The 21583-nt window shown below is 49.2% G+C and overlaps 1 protein-coding gene across 9 annotated transcripts in view; it reads left to right on the top strand.

The window, feature by feature from the left end:
- HDAC4 (histone deacetylase 4) overlaps positions 1–21583 on the top strand; it is a 176397-nt gene that overhangs the window by 122117 nt on the left and 32697 nt on the right. For 6 of the 9 annotated variants that reach the window (XM_038142676.1, XM_038142677.1, XM_038142675.1 and 3 more), the window contains 6 exons: positions 1801–1913; positions 5300–5416; positions 6099–6297; positions 8651–8880; positions 14870–15127; positions 16405–16591. In XM_038142676.1, the coding sequence (XP_037998604.1) occupies positions 1801–1913; positions 5300–5416; positions 6099–6297; positions 8651–8880; positions 14870–15127; positions 16405–16591 (1104 nt within the window). The remainder of the gene's footprint in view (positions 1–1800; positions 1914–5299; positions 5417–6098; positions 6298–8650; positions 8881–14869; positions 15128–16404; positions 16592–21583) is intronic. The other 3 variants (XM_038142674.1, XM_038142673.1, XM_038142672.1) reach the window with 1 other exon arrangement.

The raw sequence follows: 21583 nt of genomic DNA, 5'->3' as shown, positions 1-21583 counted from the left end.
CTTTCCCCAAACGCCTTCCTGTCTCCTTCGTGTACTTCAGCGGTGCTGGAACCCAGCTGAGGGCGCTGGAATTGTCCGGCTGGAGGAGGCTGAAGTCAGGCCTCATCCCCATCCACAGCTCCCATCTCTGCTCCCTTTGACCAGGCACGCGCCTGGATCTGTGTCAGTTAGGATGGAAAACAGGAAAAGGTTCTTGACCCAGGAGTTTGATATATACAGCTGTATAAAACTTTTTTTTTGACTACTCAACTGACAGTTTCTTGTTGAAAAGTCCTGTCCTCCCAGAACCAAAGTTTGCAAGTGGCATCAGAGTACAGAACGTGATGAGATTACCATAAAGTTAATTCTTAGCACCATCTAGGGATGTCTCGGTGTAAGTACCACCCAGTGACAGCTTTGCCAGGCTTGTCTCGCTCTGAGGCACAGGATCTTCACTCCATCAAGCTCAAAGTGAGATCCCTTTAGACAGGGGAGTGGGTTGGGAGACCCTGGGCTGCAGCAGCGCTTCTCTGTGTCACAGCCTCTCTGTTTGCAGCGGGGAGGGAGGATTTCAAGAGCCAAAAGTTGTGGAATCATAAAATATCCCGAGTTGGAAGGCACCACACAAGGATAACCCAGTCCAACCCTAGGACTGCACAGGACACCCCAAAAATCCCAGCCTGTGCCTGAGAGTTTTTTCCATGAGTTCTGGCAGCCTTTCAGACCTGAAAATCCAATTTCCTTCACTCACACAAGGCTGTATGGCACATGGCTGCTGGGATAAATCAGCCTCTGCTGGCTGACCATTTTTTCCCTGCAATGACTTCAGAAATGGCAGTGGAAGCTCCCATTTCTCACTGGCATGGACATGGTTCAGGAAGCCAGCCTGGAGCCTGTTAGGAAGGTATCTGAGTTGTCGTGTTAAGAGGGGACTTCTAAACGGAAAATAAATTTTAAAAACAGCCCACTTTGGGGAATAGAAATTATGTTTAATCCCTGAAGAACACAGGGGGTTCTGGTGGGACACTTCCCACTTGACCAGGTTGCTCCATCCTGGTTTTGAGCCCTTCCAGGAATGGGGCAGCCACAGTTTCTCCGGCCACCCTGTGACAGGGCTTTATCACCCTCAGAGAGAAGAATTCCTTCCTACAGCTCCCTCTAAGCCTGCCCTGTAGCAGTGAGAAGCCATTCCCCTGTCCTGTCCCTCCAGGCCCTTGTAAAAAGTAGCTTTTATTCCTCCTGGAGCAATGAGGAGCCTGCTGCAGCCTCAGCCACTGCAGCTGCTGGGAGATTGTCCTGCTGCAAATGGTTGGGGATGAGGAAAGTTCAAAAGAAAAGGTTTGAATGTTATTAACCTTCCCAAATAAAAGGAGGAACACTGGCAGCTGTGCCATAGAGCAGGTGAGAGAGCTTCTGAGGTAGGTCCGATGCAAGGAGGTGTCTCTAGGGTTAGAGGGAAAGAGGGTGAGAGAGGCACTTCCAGAAGAATGAAACAGAGTGACTCTGACATTCTCCAGTCTGACTTCTTCAAACCTTCCATGCCTTTTATTATCTTTCAATCATATTTCAAGTTATTAATACACTCTAAGAGAAATCCCCATAGAGAGAGGACTTAAATATGCTGAGTAGGTACTTAGATAAACCATTTGAAAGTGTTTGTTGGTATTTTAAGAGCCCTGGGAAGATGTAGGGGGAAGAAGGGGAGGAGGAGGAGGAGGGCTGCTTTCATCCAAAACAAAACTTGAGGGGTTGTTATCTGTCTAAATACCATCACAGAGATGGTTTCTAATGTTAAAAGTTGGTTTTGGATGTGTTTTTCAGACTCTGCATGCAACAGCGCTCCTGGATCTGGTCCCAGCTCTCCGAACAACAGCTCCAACAACATCAGCACCGAGAATGGAATTGCAGGATCAGTCACGAGTATCCAAGCAGAGGTACAGAGCCCTCCTTCCCTCTGCTTTGTAACACCCATCAGCTTTGGGAGAGTTTGAGAACTAAACCACACAAAAGGAAAACCCCGACTTGTGACTTGGAGCAGACTTTGGGAATTACCTCTCAGCCCGGAGGATGCCTTATCTGTTTATTAAATCTGGTTTGGACCAACTCACAGGCAGCTTGTGGTAGCTTGCAGTGGTTTTACAGTGAGGGGAAAGTAAAAATAAAAGGGATTCAGCAAGGTCAAAGGCAAGTATTTTAGTGTTTGGGGACTTTATTCCTGTATAAAGCGTGGATTTATTGTGTGCAGTAGGCTGGTCTAAATATGACCAAACCATAATTGGATTAAAGGAGATGGATTTAAACTTTTCCTCCGCAACTGGGGATCTGAAAGCTTGGTGCCTTGTGCTGGTTTATAATCCCATAAACTTTCACCATCGCTTGAGGCATTGCTGGATGCCCAGGGCAGGGTGTTGGCCTGGCTGAGGTGGGGTTGGATTGAGCACAGTGGCTCCTGTGTTCAGGAATCTGGGAGCCAAGCTTTTCCAAGGGGTCTGGGCCATGTGAGCTGTCTCCCACTCTAAACTGTGCCTCTAGAAAACCAGTGTGGTTGTCTGATGTTACTGGTGCATTTCTTTTCATCCAGCTTCCCATTAGCTGTTCTCCCCATGAATAGAGTCTGTCTTAACACCAGTGCTCCAAAAACAGGCTGGGGCTTGTTCTCCACAAATATTCCTTTAGAATTGAAAAGGCCTTCTGATGGTGGAAATGTCAGTCCTTATTGCTTTCTAGTTTTGTACAGATTTGCACTTTATTTTTATTTCTAATGTAGTGTAACAGTATTTAATATGGGGAACATGCCTCCTCCTCCACCCTCTGCCCTGCCAAATGATGCAGCACACATTCCAGCCACTCTAGTCCATAGGAAACCTTACAGATTTAGGTAATTAGTGTGAAGATTAAGATGGTGGGAGGTGAGGGCTTCACTTGCCCCAGGAGGATGAGCACTGAGTTTTGGTTTTGCTGATCCAGGAGCTGTCAGTCTTGTCTGTCTTAGCAAACTGCAAATTCCCAGTTGCTGCTGATGGAAAAACTGGTGGGTTTGGCAATTTTGTAATGACTTAAACAGAGCAGGCAGCTTCCCAAAAGTCCCTGCAGGGGATGGAATCAGGTGGTCTTTAAGGTCCCTTCCAGCCCAAACCATTCCATGAAGTCAGAGTGAGCTCCTGCAGGTAGGTGTGAAGCTGGAGCATCCTGCTCGTCCATTTGATTTTTCAACTTAATAATTAGAGCTGATCATCTGGGACTAGACCACCAACACCTAATCAAATGACTGCAGGAAAAAGTCTTTCTATCAACTGCTTGTAGTGCAGTTGTAACTTTGTGACTTAGGCTGAGGCACGAGCAGTACAAATGATTTAGAAAAAAAAACCCCTGTCCTGCCCAAGCTTTTCCCTTTCCCAAAGAAGAATAACTCTGCATTTTATTTCATCATTCACGTCATGTGATCCCAGCTGATCCATTGGCCTGTGTTTGGGAAAAAGAATAAGTGGGGTTTGGTGTCTTTAAAACCCTCTTCTTCAGTAGGAGTTGTATGACCTGGGAGATGGACCAGGACTTCCCATGTTCCCACCATTAAATGTTTGGAAATATTTGAGTGTTTCTGAAAAGATAATGTTGTGTTTCGTTCTTAGCTTCATGTTTCATTTTAAATGAAATCTCACTGCTTCTTAGTTTGCTGCATCAGCCCTTGAACCAGGTGTGTTGGAAGATGGTGCCCAAGTTCATTATTTGAGTGTCTTCAGTGGGGAAAGACTGCAGCCCTGCCTCCTTTAAAGCAGACACTTTCTGTTTTGAAATACTGTTTTTAAAGGTTTTTCCCTCTCTGAAAGGCACACAACATTCATTGCCATTGCAGTTGGTACAAGGCTGTAAAAACTCCTGGAGTGCAGCTGCAGACTGTGTGTTCACAAATGGCTGTGTGCAATTCAGCCCAGAGATGGGAGCTGCGTGTTTAAAGTGGTGATAATGCTGCCAAATCCCATATGCTCAGAGCATCGAGCTGCTGCCTTCTTCTCTCCTCTGTTTTCTGTATCAAATCCCCAGGAGAGGCTTTGAGGCACAACTCCAGAGTATTGATTGTTCCAAGGGAAAATGGAGGTAGTTTTGTTTCATTTGTGATATCAGTAAAATATTTCGTTCCTCTGCTGACAATAAGTATCTTATTTTCAATGGCACACTGACATTATGTAATTTAAATTAAAGCAAAATTGCCAGGAGTGCTCAAAAATCAGTTGGAAGGAGAAGTGTGTGGGTACAAATAATCACATGGGGAGTGACTTTAGATTAGAGAGAAAAAATGAAGTTTTTTGCAATAAGTCTGTTAAGAATAAGGCACAGGCTGCCCAGAGAAGCCGTGGCTGCCTTATCCCTGGAAGTGTCCACAGTCAGGCTGGATTTTGGGTTTGGAGCACCCTGAGATAGTGGAAGGTGTCCCTGCCCATGGCAGGGGATGGAGCAGCCTGGGCTTGAACAATTCCAGGGATGGGACAGCCACAACTTAGGTACAGATTGCCCCATAATAGAACACTGAGTTAAACAAAATCCCCCTTTTCACGGCAGCACCTGAGTTTAACAGGCTTCTGTAGAATTCTTCTTGAAGTCTAAATTCTATTTATGTTGGAAAATAACCTGCAGAGACCTCAGGGTGATCAGAACACTGGTTTCCTAACAGGAAAATCAGGCACTTTATTGTAATTTTTATAATGGGTTTTCTAGTGCGTATTTCAAATCAGTCTTGTTTAGAAATTAAAGGTATTTTTGCTAAAGTGTTCTTGCTTCAAATGCATGTAAGATAACTGAGCAAATCTTGCATTTCACCCTGAAAATCAGGAAATAGCTCCATAAATGCAACCTTGAGGCTTTTGGATGAGATTTTGAAGTCTGATTTATGCTAACACACGCTAGTAAATAACATAAATTGTCTGTTATTTGCTAAAGAGAAAAACACCAATTGTAAAGCTTTTTTTTTTTTTTAAGATAATTGGTTTTACCTTTAAAAAGGCAAACGCTTGAGAAGGACAAGTACCGAGGGAGTAGCACGTAGCTGTTCCAGGGGAGTTTTAGGTTGGAGATCAGGAAAGATTCTTTCCCTAGAGGGTGCTGGGCACTGCCCAGGCTCCCCAGGGAACGGGCACAGCCCCAAGGCTGCCAGAGCCCCAGGAGCCTTTGGACACTGCTCCTAGGGATGCTCAGGCTGGGATTGTTGGGGGGTCGGTGCAGTTCTGTGTCCCCTCCTGCTGCCTTGTCCCGGTGAGTGCTGTGTCCAGGGGATGGGCTCTGGGGATGGGCTCTGACCAGGCCCTGCTCTTGCTCTCCTTTGCAGACCAGCCTGGCTCACAGGCTCGTGAACCGCGAGGGCTCCGTGACACAGCTCCCACTCTACACCTCGCCCTCCCTGCCCAACATCACGCTAGGACTGCCTGCCACCGGCCCCTCCAGCGTAAGTGGGGCTGGGATCAGCCTCTGGGCTGCCCCTGGGGCTGGGATCAGCCTCTGGGGCTGGGATCAGCCTCTGGGCTGCCACTGGGGCTGGGATCAGCCTCTGGGCTGCCACTGGGGCTGGGATCAGCCTCTGGGCTGCCACTGGGGCTGGGATCAGCCTCTGGGCTGCCACTGGGGCTGGGATCAGCCTCTGGGCTGCCACTGGGGCTGGGATCAGCCTCAGGGCTGTCACTGGGGCTGGGATCAGCCTCTGGACTGTCACTGGGGCTGGGATCATTCTCTGGGCTGCCACTGGGACTGGGATCAGCCTCAGGGCTGTCAGTGGGGCTGGGATCAGCCTGTGGGATGTCAGTGGGGCTGGGATCAGCCTCTGGGCTGCCACTGGGGCTGGGATCAGCCTCTGGGCTGCCACTGGGGCTGGGATCAGCCTCTGGGCTGCCACTGGGGCTGGGATCAGCCTCTGGGCTGTCAGTGGGGCTGGGATCAGCCTCTGGGCTGTCAGTGGGGCTGGGATCATCCTCTGGGCTGTCAGTGGGGCTGGGATCAGCCTCTGGGCTGCCACTGGGGCTGGGATCAGCCTGTGGGATGTCAGTGTGGCTGGGATCAGCCTCTGGCCTGTCAGTGGGGCTGGGATCAGCCTGTGGGATGTCTCCTAACCCCCTGTGCCTGTGCATTTGCAGGCGGGACAAGCGCAGCAGGACGCGGAGAGGCTCGCAATCCCAGCCTTACAGCAGCGGATCTCCTTATTCCCTGGCACTCACCTCACTCCCTACCTGAGCACTACAACGTTGGAGAGGGATGGGGGAACTGCACACAACCCTCTCCTGCAGCACATGGTCCTACTGGAACAGCCAACTGCACAAACGCCCCTGGTCACAGGTGAGCGCTCCGGGGCCAGCACTCGGGCACCTGGAAAAGAGAGGAAACCAGCAGGGATCTGTTGGGTTGTTGTCAAGGCAGCCTCTAGGTCCTGCATCACCTGTACACCCTGCGGGTAGAACATAAAACCTTGGTTTGTTGAGTCATTGATTAGTGGTGATTTTTCCAAAATCAGATCTCCCACCTCATTTTGGTGAGATGAAAATAAATACTGTTATTCCATCAGGACAGCAAAGGTTGCTTGGTAAAAGTTGAGAACTCTATTTGTTTATAGTTTTGACCAGTTCAGATCAAAGTGAGGGCAAAACCATTGCATCTTAACGACTCCTGTTTTCCGTGGATGGTTTCTGTTCCGTGAAAATATGAAAGGCACGCACTTAGAAAATCACAGGTTAAAACACTTCCTTTCCATCATTAATATAAATAGCCAAACCGTGGCAAAATCAGCTGCCTTCCAGCAGATTGTATTTGTTTGTGTGTGTTCCCTTTGCAGGATGTTAATTGCCGTGAGTCACTCCTGGTGCTGGGTTTTCAGAATGAGCTACCTGTGGGAAGGCCTGTAGCTATAAATAAGCTGGATTCAAAGCAATAATTCCCACTGGGATGCGTTCCTGGTTTCCTGTGTGTGGTGCTGGGACAAAGGATGTTCTGCCTCAGTTACTGACGTGTTGATTTTCCTTCCCTTCCTTCCATTTCTGTTGGAAATTCTTGGGAGGTGTCAGCCACTGCAGCATTGCAGCTCTTGGCTGGTTGTACCTCCAAACCCCAGGAATATCCATGGGATTGGGATAAGCTTGGGAGCACACAGATATGGGGAGGCTGATGCAGAGACGTGTGGTGTTTGCTTCCCTCAGTTTCCAGCATACTGTGTTTGCTTCCAAGCAAATTCCTTCTACTCCACCTGCTCTGTGCGGGGCTTCCTGAGTGAGTACAACGTGTTACAGCCCAACACTCAGGAGAAGGAATCAGCACAGGGAAACAAGGAGAAGCACACGTTCCAGAGGCAGCAGCTGAGAGGCAGTGCGCTCACACGTGGTCCCCAAAGCCTGGAGTGCAGCGGCTGCCAAGCTGCAGCTAATATTTGGAAACTCCTTGGAAATGAAGTGGAGTTTATTAGGATTCTGCTGGAGAGCCTTGAGCTCTGGAGATAGTCCCCTGACAGCTGCAGAATTAGCCATTATGGCTTTCTCTGGGCTGGAAGGTAGACACGGCCAGTTTGGGGAGCTGGACTAGAATTCCTTAGCTGTGCCATTCTTCTTGGGAATGGTTACTCGGGGTAGTATCCTCCATGTTGTGGTACATGTCCTGATGTTCCTTATTCCTGATGGAACATACTCAGGGCTTGGAGCAGCCTGGGATAGTGGAAGGCGTCCCTGTCCATGCACGGGGGTGGAATGACATGAGTTTTAAGGTCCCTCCCAAGCCTAACTGTTCCAGGATTCTGTGAATGTGGTGTCTCCTGGAAAGCTTTCCCAGGAGCACCTTGTCCATTGCCTTGGAGGAAGGTAGTCTTCCAAAATATCCTCTGCAAGCTCTGCTGTCTGATTTGAACTTTTGGGAGGAGGAGCTGTGCTCTCAGGGAAAAGGAACACATCTTTCCCAATTATCCGTGTATTCAGACGCAGACCTGTGTGTGCGCACACCGACATCTGCAGGAACATGCATTTATAAAATCAAATACCTTTCCACATGATCCCTTTCAGAAAAAGCAGAGAGTGGGAGAAACTCTGTAAGTCTACTGAGAAAAGAGGCTTTCCCATGAGTCAGCTCCTTCCACGTAGGGCAGTTCTGTGAATTGGTGGGAAAGGAGGTCACATCCTGGGACACAAATGCTGAGGTGTTTATAATCCTCAGCACCCAGCTGGCTGCAGACTTCTGGGCAGCTTCTCCCTCTCCTAAACCAAATCCTGAGGAGAGCAGAGGGCTTCTTGCCCAAAAGTGACTGCAGCCCTAGCCATGCCAGGGAGGCAGCTGGTTCATGCAGCTTGAATTGAACCTGGGGTCAGTCCCTAAACCAAGGTAAGCTGTGAGGTTTAAACTCCAGACCAGTGTGGTCTCATGTAGTGACAGAAAGGTCAGTAAGGTGTTGCTGGTTTCAAGAAATGAGATGTTTCCAGAGGGTCTCTGAGTCACCAAGCAGATACAGAGCTCAAACCAAGCAAAGCATTGCTCTATGCAGTGATGATTAATTTATCTGCTCTCTCTCAAGGCAGCTCCAGCTGTAGATGGCAAGGTGGCTGGGTTTGACGTGGTATTACTGTCACCATCAGCGTTACTCAACAGCCGTTTTCTCCCTTCCTTTCTTCTTCCTTTTGTTTCTCCTCTGCTGTTTTTTCCTCCATATTATCTTCAGACTGGTATCTTTCAGGACTGCCCCTGCACGCACAGCCCCTGGTGGGTGGAGAGAGGGTCTCCCCTTCGATCCACAAGCTGCGGCAGCACCGCCCGCTCGGGCGCACCCAGTCTGCTCCCCTGCCCCAGAACGCCCAGGCCCTCCAGCAGCTGGTGATCCAGCAGCAGCACCAGCAGTTCCTGGAGAAACACAAACAGCAGTTCCAGCAGCAGCAGCTGCACATGAACAAGGTAGGCACAGAGCTTTCAGTGCCTTTTTTCCTCCACAGCAGCCTCAAGCGCGCGATTTCGGGGTCTCCAGTGCCAGGTGTATTTGTGGGCTCTACTTCCAACATCCCTGGGCCTCTCATCCTTGGACCTCTCTCAGGCATGACAGCACCAGGATGTATTTGTGAGGGAAGTTACTCAGATACCCTGAAACATTTGCTGAAAGGCTGAGACTTAGGGGCATTCACCTGGAGGAGAGAAGGCTCAAGGGGGAGCTCAGAGCCCCTTCCAGGGTCTAAAGGGGCTCCAGGAGAGCTGGAGAGGGACTGGGGACAAGGCATGGAGGGCCAGGACGCAGGGATTGGCTTCCCACTGCCAGAGGGCAGGGCTGGATGGGATATTGGGAAAGAATTGTTCCCTGGCAGGGTGGGCAGGCCCTGGCACAGGGTGCCCAGAGCAGCTGTGGCTGCCCCTGGATCCCTGGCCAGGCTGGACATGGGGGCCTTGGAGCCACCTGGAATAGTGGAAGGTGTCCCTGCCCATGGCAGAGGATAGAACTGCATCATCTCTGAGATCCCACCCAAACTATTCTGGGATTTGTTCTGTTTTGAGGCTTTCTAAACACTCCTCCCAAGGAGTTCCAGTGGATGCTTTCCTTAGGACAGCAGTAATTCCAGCAGCAGGTCTGGGACTCAGGACAAGCCCGTGGCAGGCGGCCGTTCAGATCACTGCTGTTTCATTTGCAGCAGAGGTTCCTCCAAATATTTTCACTGTTCCAGTCCTGTGAGAAAACACAACTGCCAAGGGCTGGATCAAAGAGTGGAAGAAGCCACAACCCCCCCCCACACACACAACCCCCAAACCCTTGTTTATGGGCCGGGCTGAGGCAGGATGATTACACAAGTCACTGACGTCAATGCTGTCCTCCTGGAGCACTGCCACCCGCGGGTGCCAGCCCTGGCCCCGGCTCAGCCCCGCACACGGGGCCCTGGGGAGCTGCTGCTCCACAGGGATCCCATTTCCTCCCCCCTCCAAACAGTCCCTGGGACCAGGGCCATGGGGTGTGGGGCAGTGAGTTGGGGTTCTTTGTTCGGGGAAGTTGTCAGCTGGAGGGATTTTTTGCGTGAGGGATTTTAAAGCTTTTCCAAAGCTTTGGATGTGACGTATCCACTGAGCTCATTCAGACTTTCTCCTGGACCTCCCAGGAGCTGGAGAGCCACTGGAGCACTCTGACTTCCAGCTTTGTCCATCGCTCTCCACAGCAAAATCAGTCAGAGAGGGTTTAATTAAACTGATTTCCCTGTGTTTGATTTATAGGAGTCATGAGTTAAAATCACTTTAGTGCTGGTGCTGCGTGCGTGTGGCGGATTTATCCCATGGGATAGCATCCAAGTGCTGACATGGGAAAAGACTTTTCCCAGATTGGGGATATTTTAGGACCCTTGTGTGTGTAGGAGAGTTAAGGGCAGGACTAAAAATAATATAAAAGATTATTTAATTATTAACAGGACTGCTAGCACTGCCTGTTAATTTTTTTATTTGCAGATTTCCCATAAATAATACTCCTGAAGTATTTTATATATTTATATACTCATAAATCAGGCTTTTCTTAATTCCATGTGATTTTCCAAATGTTGAGATTTTGGCCTTAAACATTCCCTGTTAGGTGTCTGCAGCAGATGAAAATTTTTGCGGGGACTGCAGCCAAAACAAGTCTTGCTGTTTCCAGGAAGGCAACTAAGGAAAAATGTGTTGTTTCACATGAAAATATTAAGAATAATCATCCGAGTAGCTGTGGCTGCCCCTGGATCCCTGGAAGTGTCCCAGGCCAGGCTGGATGGGGCTTGGAGGAGCCTGGGAGAGTGGAAGGTGTCCCTGCCCCTGGCAGGAGTGGAATGGGATGAGCTTTAAGATCCTTTCTAACCCAAACCATTCTGTGATTCTCATTGAGCTGATATTCCACATCAGCCTGTGCTTCTGTTTCCTGCCTTTTTTGCATGTTTAATGTTCAACGGGGAAGTATCAGGGGAGGTTTGGGTTGGAAAAGATCAGAAAAAATTTCTGCATTGGAAGGGTGCTCAGGCACTGGCACAGGCTGCCCAGGCAGAGGGGGAGTCACCATCCCTGGAAGTGTTTGGACAACCTGTGGATGTGACTCCTGGGGTCAGGGTTTGGGGTGGGTTTGGCCGTGCTGGGAGAACAGTTGGTCTCAATTGTGTGAGAGGGCTTTTCGAACCTTAAGGATTCTGTGATTTGTAATATCAGAAGAGGTTTTGCTCCAAGCCCCGTTCAGCCTTGCAGGTGGGTTGTTCCCTCTCCTCCAAGCACAAAAGCTCCACAGTCTCCTGGTCCTTTCAGCTGTAGGGCTGAGGCTGCATCAGACAGTTGTTTTTCCCCTGCTGTCGCATCACTGCAGGGAAAAAAAAAAAACAGATCAAGAGGTTTCTGTAGGCTTTGGCTGCTGCAGAAGGCTCTGCCAGTACTCTGGTGCCCAAGTCAGCCTCTCCCCATCATCCCTTATCATCTCTTGTTTCTCCTTAGTCCGTGAAAGTTAAAAATCAGAACGTGGGAGGAGCCGTGTTGAGTCAAATGAGTTCAGCCTTTTTCCTGTTTTTTATTAATTTTCATCAAAGCTGTGTCTCCAGCTGTCCAAGAGTTGTTCTCTTTCTTCCTTGAGTTCGTCATTCACCTCCAGAGGGAGGAAAGGGAGGGTTCTACTGGCTTCTGCACATCCTGGCATGGTCAGGGCTGAGCTGACATCCTCCTTTGCTTCCTGGCTCCTCTCTTTCTCTGGCTTTCCACCTGTGCCACCCCACCGATGGGGATCGGGGTCCATCCAGCCCAAACCATTCTGGGATTCCGTGGTTTTTCTGCCGGGGACTCCTCATTGATCTCTGATGTGTAAATAGATGTCTCTAACCTGTTGGTAGGACCTTCAAGGTCTTCAGTGTCCCAGGAATTTGCCACTGTAGAGAAAGGTGTCCTGGAGAAGATGGTATGGAGTGATGGGCATGCTCAGAGGTTGGATTTGATGGTCTTGGAGGTCTTCCCATCCTTAATGATTCTGTGGTTTTGTTTATCACATCTACTGGACAAATCCAATGCTAGCTGAAATGTCACTAGCAAAAAATGCAGGTTTTTTTCCTCCTCATGAAATGTTCCACAGAAAAATGATGAACTCTTTGGTTTCCCCTATATTTATGACCTGACTTTGCTATGTGGTTTTTTTGCTGTATTGTTTTTTTGGGGGTTTTTTTGTGTGTGTTTTTGTAGTTTTTTTGTTTGTTTGTTTGTTTTTTGAGGTTTTTGTAGTTTTTTGTTTGTTTGTTTGTTTCTTTGGGGTTTTTTTGGGTTTTTTTGTTGTTGTTTTGTTTTGGGAGGGGTTTTGGGTTTTTTGTGTGTTTTTTTGTTGTTGTTGTTGTTGTGTTTTGGTGGGGGTTTTTGTTTGTTTGGTTTTGTTGTTTTGGTGGGGTTTTTTTTTTAATTTCTGTTCTTTGTATTTCAAAGCTGTGGAGGAGAAATCTTGCCAGCTGCATGGAGCCTTTTAAAATGCTTGGGACTAGAGAGCTGTAATTTATTCTGGAGCGAAGTCGTTGTCTGCCTGAGGCTGGAGAGGCAGTGCCTTTACCAGAGGTTTATGGTGGCAGCTTGTGACAGCCAGAGGCCACTGGGTATGAAAACAGAGGAGTAACCTCGTGGCAGAAGAAGCCAGACAGCTAATTAAGGGATGGAGAGGTTATTTATGGTGCTTTGTGCTTACTATTTCAGATACAGGCATTCTCAGTGCTACCATTGCAGCCAGCCCCTTGCACTTTCATTCCCTCAGATTTTAAATTGCATGAGCACGTGCTCGTAAAACTGCACAAATGGAAGATTTTTAGGGAGTTTGGAAGGGCCTGGCATGCAGATACTGAGTGTTTTATGTGGGATTTGTTGGTAAGAAAGTGTCTTCTCTGCAAAATCTTCTTTTAAGGGTGGGGTTGCAACAACTGGAAGTAGTGGCAGACCAAGAGATTCGAGAGATTCCCTTTGCAGACAGAATGTCTGAAATGTCCTTGCCATCAACCACTTGGTCTTCTCAGCCTTCACCATGGTTATCATTTAATTCTTACATTTTTAAGGAGTAGGAATAATTTAAAACTTCCAGGGAACTACACTGCCTCTCATTCCCATTAGGTATGACAATGGCACTGTAAGTTATTTTTCCCAGCAATTACCTTGTGCAGTTCAGAAGTTCAAAAGGCATTAAGTTCAAAAGCTTGAGACCTTCGATCCAAGCAGGGGGAAAAAAAAAGGAATAAGCAGCAGATGGTTTATGATAATTTAATTATCTTTAAAGCAGATAATATTCATCAAGCCTAAGAGGGCTTAAAGAAAATTGGTAGAAGAACTTTTAGCTTAATGTGGTTTGGTTATTCAGTGTATGTTATAAGGAATTAAACTGGGGGGGCAGGGGAACCTCATAAGAATCCTTGAGGGGTTTTGATCCCTGAATCTTTGCAGGGACCTCCTGAGGTCACTGAGGGCAATGTCCCTCCTCTTAACAGGTTGCTCAGGGATCTCCAAGGATGGAGATTTCAGAACCTCTATGAAGAACCTGTTCAACTGTTTGACCAACCTCACAGGGGAAAAAAAAGTTTTATTGTGTTCAGAAGGAATTTTGTGGGTTTTAATTTGTGCCCATGGCCTCCTGTCCCATCACCTGTGAGTGCAGCCTCTGAGAGTCCTATGGACTTAAGGATGTCCAGGTCTTTTAAGTGGTAATTCCTTCACCAAGGGAAGATTTCCTTGTTCGAGACTTTTCCTCTGGTGTCAGAGTCCTGGGATTCCTGAAGGATTGTCTTAAATAAGGCATTAATTCTATCTCATGTGCCACCAGGTGCCTTCCTTCCCTCATTCAGCAGTGGCACCAGGATCTCCTTAGCCTTCCTCTTTTCTTTCTTCATGTCCCTTGCCAGATTCAGCTCCGTTCCTGCCCCTCTGCCTCGATTAGGTTATATGGCAGAGCTTTCTTTCCTGCTTTTGGGGGGAGAAAAGGCTTAGTTCCAGATTGGAGCCTCTGTTCTTCAAAGAGCAAGTTACTGACAAATAGTCCCTCCTCCTGCATGTGTTCAATAACCATGTTTTGATTTAGCTTTATTAGATTTAAAATCAATATTGCTTACCATACCGATGACCTAATCCTCATTAACCTTGCCCTGACAACTTTCAAAGTGCAGCAGTCTCTTTATAAGCCTGTGAAACAGGGGCAGCCTGAGCTCTTTGAAAGGGAGGAAATGGATTGGTTTTCCTACTCTGGAGTTAAAAACAGGTCACATTTGGGGGTTGTTTTATATCCCAAATAAAAATCGTAAGCAGTCTGAGACAGAGGACTGAGAATTTTATCTTGCCAAAGAACTTGCAAAAAGCCTGAGTGAATTACAGTGAAAATTAAATTGTTCCTTTAGGTTTAGGAGCTCCTCTCCAAGACGTTTACTGTGTCTGGTTAGGGAGGTCAGGTTAGAACAGTACTGCTCTTGAGGTTTGCTCTCAGCTGCATGTCCTGGGTTTCCTCTTAACCAGCTCCATAAGAGTACAGATTTTCAAGTAATCATTATTTCAGCCGCACAGAAAATATTCAGGGAGTGATTCAAGGTGATGTTGAGCAAACAGGCAGCAAAAGCCCTGTTGGAGGGTTTGTGTCCCCCGTATTCTTTCAGAATATAAGTGCCAAACATCTCGATGGTTGCTCTGTGGGTTTGTGAACGGAGTAGCATCTGGAGGCATGCAGGAACAAGAGGCTATTATTCCTTCAGAGAGAGAATGAAGTGGAAAATAAGGGGGTGTCATTACTCGGAACACAGGATTTCAGAGCCCTCGACGCCAAGGTTACCCTGACCTTTGCCTGCATTGTTTTGGGCCTGCATTGAGAGACACAATAACTCAGAACTGCTCCTTCCTGTGAGCCTGGAGAGCAGAGCGAGCTTTCCCCGCGCTGGGAAGCAGCTCTCTGATGAGTTTGGGGTTCTTTCAGATCATCTCCAAACCCGCCGAGCCGGCGCGGCAGCACGAGAGCCACCCCGAGGAGACGGAGGAGGAGCTGCGGGAGCACCAGGCCCTGCTGGAGGAGCCCTATGGCGAGCGGGCCGCGGGCCAGAAGGAGCCCCCGGGGCTGGCCAGCGTGGTGCAGGTCAAGCAGGAGCCCATCGAGAGCGACGAGGAGGAGGCAGAGCCGCAGCAGGAGCTGGAGGCCGGGCAGAGGCAGGCGGAGCAGGAGCTGCTCTTCCGCCAGGTCTGGCACTTGGGTTGTTGTAAGATATGGATTTGGGCTTGGAAGTCACCTTGTGCTGCTCTGAGGGGGACACTCTGAGGGGAAACGGCTCCCGAGGGCTGGCTGGTTACAGGAACCCGATGTAAAATCAGGTGATTCTTTCCCTGGAGTCACCTGCCAGCTGACAAACCCCGGGGAGGAGAGTCTGGATCACCTGCACAAAACACAGTCACTGTGTTTACTGAGCCGCTGAAACACTTCCATGGCTGCTTCTTTGGGAAGATAGTGCATCTTAACATTTCTGAGCACTAGCCACCAGCAGGAGACTGTATTTTGGTTTAATGATTTAAAACTAATTTCTCCCGAGAAAGACTGCACATAAGGGAACAGGGGACAAGTGGAAGGCGTTCCTGCTTCAGAATTAGAGATCCTGGAGCCTCCAGCCGGGCTCACTTTTGAGGGAAAACACCCAAGGCTTGTGGATTGCAGGTGATAAATCAAATAACAAGGGAGCACAGTGTAACGGAGCTGGTCCATTTTCCCCAGGAATGTCATTGGGATGTTGCTCAGGATCTACGTTTGCCCAGGAAAGCTGTGGCCACCTCATCCTTGGAAGTGTCCAAGGTCGGGTTGGATGGGTCTTGGAGCAACCTGGGATAGGGGAAGGTGTCCCCTGCCCATGGCAGAGATGAGCTTTAAGGCCCAAACCATCCTGGGATTTTCTAATTCTGTGTTGGTGATGATGGACCATTATCAGTGACACCATTCCTCTGAAGGTGAAGCCTCTCCACCTTAATCCTGAATCCGTGGTCACACCTCAGAAGTCTTTAAAATAGCATCTCCTTTGCAACTGTTTTGCCTCAGAGCAGGAGGAAATTTATAGAGGGAATGGGATGGAGCAGCCATCCCTTCTGACCAGGAGCCTGTCCAGCTGATGGTGTGGCTGCAGAGAGAACCAGCTCAGTTAAGAGCTCCCTGTCCAGCCTGGGATCCAGCTGAGTGGAACTCGTTCCATGGCCTGGAGTTTCACTGCTTAATGTCCCAGAGCAGTGGGGTGGGAGCACAGGGGGAGGAAGATGAGGGAACTGTGGGGGAGGATGGAGCTGCCCCTGGCAGTGACCCTGTCAGTGTGCAGCAGGCTCAGGCTGGGGCTCCATGTGTTGTGCCTGTCTGACTCGGCCCTAGAAATGTCACATCTTCCTTTGCTGCATGCGAGGGAAAGGAGCCCAAGCCTGAGAGCCTTCAAAAACCCTTTTGGGAAGGCCCTTTCAGCAACTGCCTGCTTCTCTTGCCCGCAGCAAGCCCTGCTCCTGGAGCAGCAGCGGATTCACCAGCTGAGGAACTACAAGGCGTCGCTGGAGGCGGCTGGCATGCCCGTGTCCTTTGGGGGACACCGGCCCCTGTCCCGGGCACAGTCCTCCCCCGCCTCGGCCACCTTCCCCATGTCCGTGCAGGAGCCACCCACTAAGCCAAGGTTCACAACAGGTGAGCTTCTGGGGGGCTCTGGGCTGTGGGGGGGCTCCGGTCACTGGTTTGTTTTACGCTGAGCTGTTCTGTGAGGCCACAGAAGAGAGGGAATGGCTTTAGGCTGGGAGTAGTGTTAGATGGGATATTGGAAGGAAATCCTTCCCTGTGGGGATGGCAAGGTTGACCACAACAGCTGTGGCAGCCCCATCCCTGGAAGCGTCCAAGGCCAGGTTGGACAGGGCTTGGAGCCCCCTGGGATAGCGGAAGGTGTGCCTGCCCTACCAACGAGGTGAGCTTTAAGGTCTCTTCCAACCCAAACCATTCCATGGTGATGGTTCTATGATTTTCTTTCCCATCCCTGCAAATCTGTAAGCGTGGGCTCTGCATCTCATCCCCATTTGGGTACTCCATAACATCCTGCCTTCCTCAAGGAGCAGACTGAGTCATCCCTCTTGTCCTGCTTGTCCCTTCCGCTGAGCAAAAATACCCTGCACACACACAGCAGCAGCACAGCCATCTCTGTCTCCAGGCACACAGAGCCAGTCCCAGGCTGTGACAGAGCTGATTTAGAGGCAAGGCAGGGAGAGCCAGTGCTTCTGAAGGACAGAGTGCCAAATGCAATGCTGGCTCTGTTTGTTCCACCTTCTCCAGTCCCTCCATAATCTCATGCCATCAGTTATCTACTCTGGGCTCCCTGCTAGTCTCCCCTCCTCCTGTCACACTGGAGTCTGTGCCTGCAGGTTGGGGAAAATGAGGTGAGCTGGTGATTTCAGCTTGTCTTGAGGAAACAGAGAGACCAAAGGGTGTTTGCTTACATGTGGAGGAAAATGATGAGTGCAGTCCTGTGTTTGTCTGGTGGAAAGCACAAGTGCAAAATAGATGTTGATCCCCATCCCTTGGAAGTGTTCACAGCCAGGATGGAGCAGCCTGGGATAGTGGAAGGTGTCCCTGCCTGTGGCAGGGGTGGAACAAGATGGGCTTTAGGGTCCCTCTCAGCCCAAACCACTCTGGGATTCTTTGATCTCCCCACCAAGATTTAAAGCAAAAAAGCTTAATTGTTCTTCCTGTATCCTGACAGCAAACTTTCTACTCCAAAATCCTTTCTGCTTCTTCAGTGCCCTTAAGCAACAGCTGAAAGTTGATTTTCTGTGCAACTCCTCAGGCCCTGTGCTGGGTGATGAGGGCTGATTTTGAAGTCCACTTTTTTCCGCAAATGTCAGGCGCTTACTTTGTGAATGAACAGTTTGCAATGTGATGTGTTCCCTGGGAAAAGGAAAAGGGGGGGAGAGGGGGGGGCGGGAGTAGAATCCACAACACCCAAGTAAGAGCAACTGATGATGATATTTCCCTTTCACTTCTGCTTTTATTCCATTTTTAACCTACACTTCTTGCATCACTCAGCTCAGTGCTGTGAATCAGGTTTATTTTCAGGCCCTGGTGGTGTAGTAACAGTGGCATGTTCAGTGCTCCTCAGCTCCTGGCTGCAGGCAGGGTGGGAAGCATGTGCTGTCAGTTCTGGAAAAACCCAGGGAATGGCTCAAGTTTTGCAAATCAGCCCTTTAAAGTCCCTATTTGTTGTTAACGTTTACCGCAGAATTTCAGCAGAACTGCATTTCAAATGCAGTCAGTTCTGGCCAGATAAAAAGATTTTGGCTTTTGCCAAGGGTGCAAGGAAAAGTCCCCTGGCTTGGGGTCAGAGCAGATGAAACTTGAGCTTCTAATACACCTAATCCCAAACCTTGGGGCTTTAAAAACAAGGAAGCCTGGCCCTGCTTGAAGGGATTATTCATTCCTTCTCTTTCTTCCCTCCTCCTCCTCTGCTGGTATTGAAGCTGCCCAATCAATCACATGCAAGACTCCGAACATAGAAATAAATAACATTTCCTAGCAGAGGATCTGTTTGACTCAGATCTGTGCCTCTGAATTTCATTCAAAATTGCAGGCAGCAGTAAGAGTACAGATTTGAGAGCGGTGCTGCTTGGAAAAGATGCTGTTCCAGTATAAGGATTTTTTTTTTCTTGGAGGCAGGGTTTGAAAAACTAAAAAAGTGCCTTAAAATAAGAGGTGGAATCACACTGCTTTTATCCAGCACTGCACAGAGTGATGAGGTGCAGAATGCTTCAGGTAGTTCACCTGTAAAATACCACTTTCACAGCATTTATCCGCATTAAGATTCCAAAGGCTTGACTTTTCTTTTTCCTTCAGTTTCTGCATTTATGTTGAGTGAATGGAGAAGGAAAAACACAATAAAATCAGGCATTCACTGGCACTAATTAAGGTGCAAAGCATAAATGTAAGGCCTCTGTACTAGTCCTAAGACTAGTCCTAGGTCTGGTTTAATTAACCTGCACTGTCTGCATAGGAGAAGCAGGGAAAAAAGCCCACTCCCATGGGCATGGAAGCAGGAGAAAGGAGAGGAAAGGCATTTCAGCTGCTGAGCATGTGTGAGTTAAATTGCCTCATGTTTTGTTGGAGTTGTCCACGGTGGCGTGTCGGAGATTGTGTTTCTGGAGGTGGATACTAAAGCTTAATCACTGGGATTGAGCTGTTCTTTGGAAGGCAGGAAATTAATGTCTTGGGTGTTTTTCAAAAGTAAGTAGTGCTGAAGTGCATCAGGCTTCTTTTTCCTGAGGAAAATCCATCTGGCTGATAAGTGCTTTGGAGACTGATCCTAAGGCAGAGGAGTGAGGATTGGAATTGGTGTGATGGTTTGGTGAGAGGGCTGCAAGAAGCAAACTTCGTTGCAGGGCCCTATTTAAGCCAACCGCGATCACTCTGGATGTGAACGCGGCCCTTGAGAGAGCAGTCATTGTCCAACAGACAAAGGCATTGTTCCTCCTTTTCATGTTTGGCTTATTCTACAGAAATAATACAGAGAGCTGATGCTCTCCCTGGACTGAGTTAGCTCCAGACAGCTGGAAGTTCTGGGGTTGATGTATATTTTATTTTCCTGTCTCTCTCGGTGACCAGCACCTGAGACTTCAAAGGTGCGGGGCAAAGAGCCGCATCCTGCAGCTCTCAAGCACGATGTTCATTACTCCACATCAAAGGGAGAGCCGTGCCCTTCCTGGATCCTTCCAGCAATCGGTTTGATGTCCCGAAGCATGACATTTAATTTTCCTTCCTCCCAGAAAGCAGGTCCTTGAACTCGCCCTCTCTAGCTCCAGCAGCCCCTGTGACTTTAATGAATACTCGTGCCTGCCCTGTTCTATGCACTTGAATAAGGATCCTCAGGTTAGGCCATTAATTTGCATAGCTCCAATTATCCAGGCTCTGATCTCCTGCAAAAATGGGTCCACAAATTATTCTGATGTTCTGCATTAAAGGGTTTTTCCTTTCTGATGAAGGCGTTTATTCTCTCCTGTGCAGAGCAATATAATTATCTGAACCTCAGATCATATGTTTGTTCTGCCAAGAAAAGCCAGTTGGTTTTGCTTTAGTGCTGACCTTTAAAAATTATTGTTCTTATGTCTGAAAAGAGTCTTGCTTCCCGCACCACTTCAATTAACTTGTAACAGCCAGTGTAGTTTTGTATTTTGAGCTTAAATTGCCGAGCTTCCCTTTGTGTGTGTGTGTGTGTGTGTGTGTGTCTAGCTGAGCGTCCCCAGCCACAGGAAGGAACTGGGAACTCCTTTTTCAACTGGGCTGGTTTCTAGGAAAGAGAAATGATGAGTGATGGACACTGCTGTTATCAGTGAGCCCCTGGGAAAGGAGAAACCATTGATGAACCAAGGTCTGTGAACACCAGGTTTGGGGTGGGATAGATTCCTTGAGCAGTTTGGGTTGGAAGGGACCGTGAAGATGATCCAGTTCCATGGGCAGGGACCCCTCACAGTATCCTAGGCTGCTCCAAGCCCTGTCCAACCTGACCGTGGACACTTCCAGGGATGGGACAGCCAGGGCCTTACCACCCTCACAGGGAAGAATTTCTTCCATTAATCCAGTCTAAATTTCTTTTAGTTTAAGACCTTGCACTAGCTCAGTTAACTCAGACTGGGGTGAAAGCTTTTCCTCAGGTGAATTCCAAGCTTGCCTTGGCCCAGCAGCTCCTGGTGCTGTTTGATGCTGGGAATCAAACACGAGAGACCTTGAGAGAGCTTTGCAGCACAACCTCCTCCAGGTGAACTTGGGCTGACCTGAGGGCAGCCAATTAGCAGGGCTCTGTTCCTTCCCTGGAACCCATCGTGGTTTGGCTTTTGGGGGGTGTTTTTTCCCTCTGCACTCACCTACAGCAGAGCGAGGAGCTGCCAGACACCTCCCCTGAGGCTGCAGAGCTGCAAGAGCCGGGGCCAGAGTGGGGAGCCAAGATTCCCGGTGGCACAGCGTGCCCACACCCAGCCGGGAGGTAGGACTGCAGCTGCAGCCAGGCCTGGGAACGTGCAGGAGCACAGCCCCAGCTCCAGCTGCTCTCAGGGTTCCCTGTGAGCCCCTTGGAGCTCCCAGGTTCTGCTGTGTGTCCGTGCTTGAGCTGGGAGCAAGGATGCAGCTGTGGATGTGCTCGCCCGGGATTTCCCCGGAATGCTTTCAGCTGGGGTGTGCATCCTTGGACGTCAGGGGCTGGGACTGGCTCCTGCCACTGCTGCTTTCAGAGCCTTTGGATTCTCATCTAGACCTTTGCATTCCACAGAAATCATGGAAAACCTTGGGGTGGAAAAGACCTGGAAGGTTATCTGGTTTTAAGTCTCTGCCAAGGGCAGGGACACCTTCCACTGTCCCAGGCTGCTCCAACCTGGCCTTGAACACTCCCAGGGATCCAGGGGCAGCCACAGCTTCTCTGGGCACCCTGTGCCAGGGCCTGCCCACCTTCCCAGGGAACAATTCCTTCCCAAAACACCATCTATCCCTGCCCTCTGGCAGTGGGAAGCCTTTCCCTGTGTCCTGTCCCTCCATGCCTTGTCCCCAGTCCCTCTCCAGCTCTCCTGGAGCCCCTTTAGGCTCTGGCAGGGGCTCTGAGCTCTCCCTGGACCCTGCTCCTCTCCAGGTGAGCACTCCCAGCAGAGGGGCTCCAAC

This window comes from Motacilla alba, chromosome 7 (assembly GCF_015832195.1).
Source record: "Motacilla alba alba isolate MOTALB_02 chromosome 7, Motacilla_alba_V1.0_pri, whole genome shotgun sequence".
NCBI lineage: Eukaryota > Metazoa > Chordata > Aves > Passeriformes > Motacillidae > Motacilla > Motacilla alba.
Note: the sequence above shows the minus strand (reverse complement) of the source record. Positions and strands in the feature narration are given on the sequence as shown.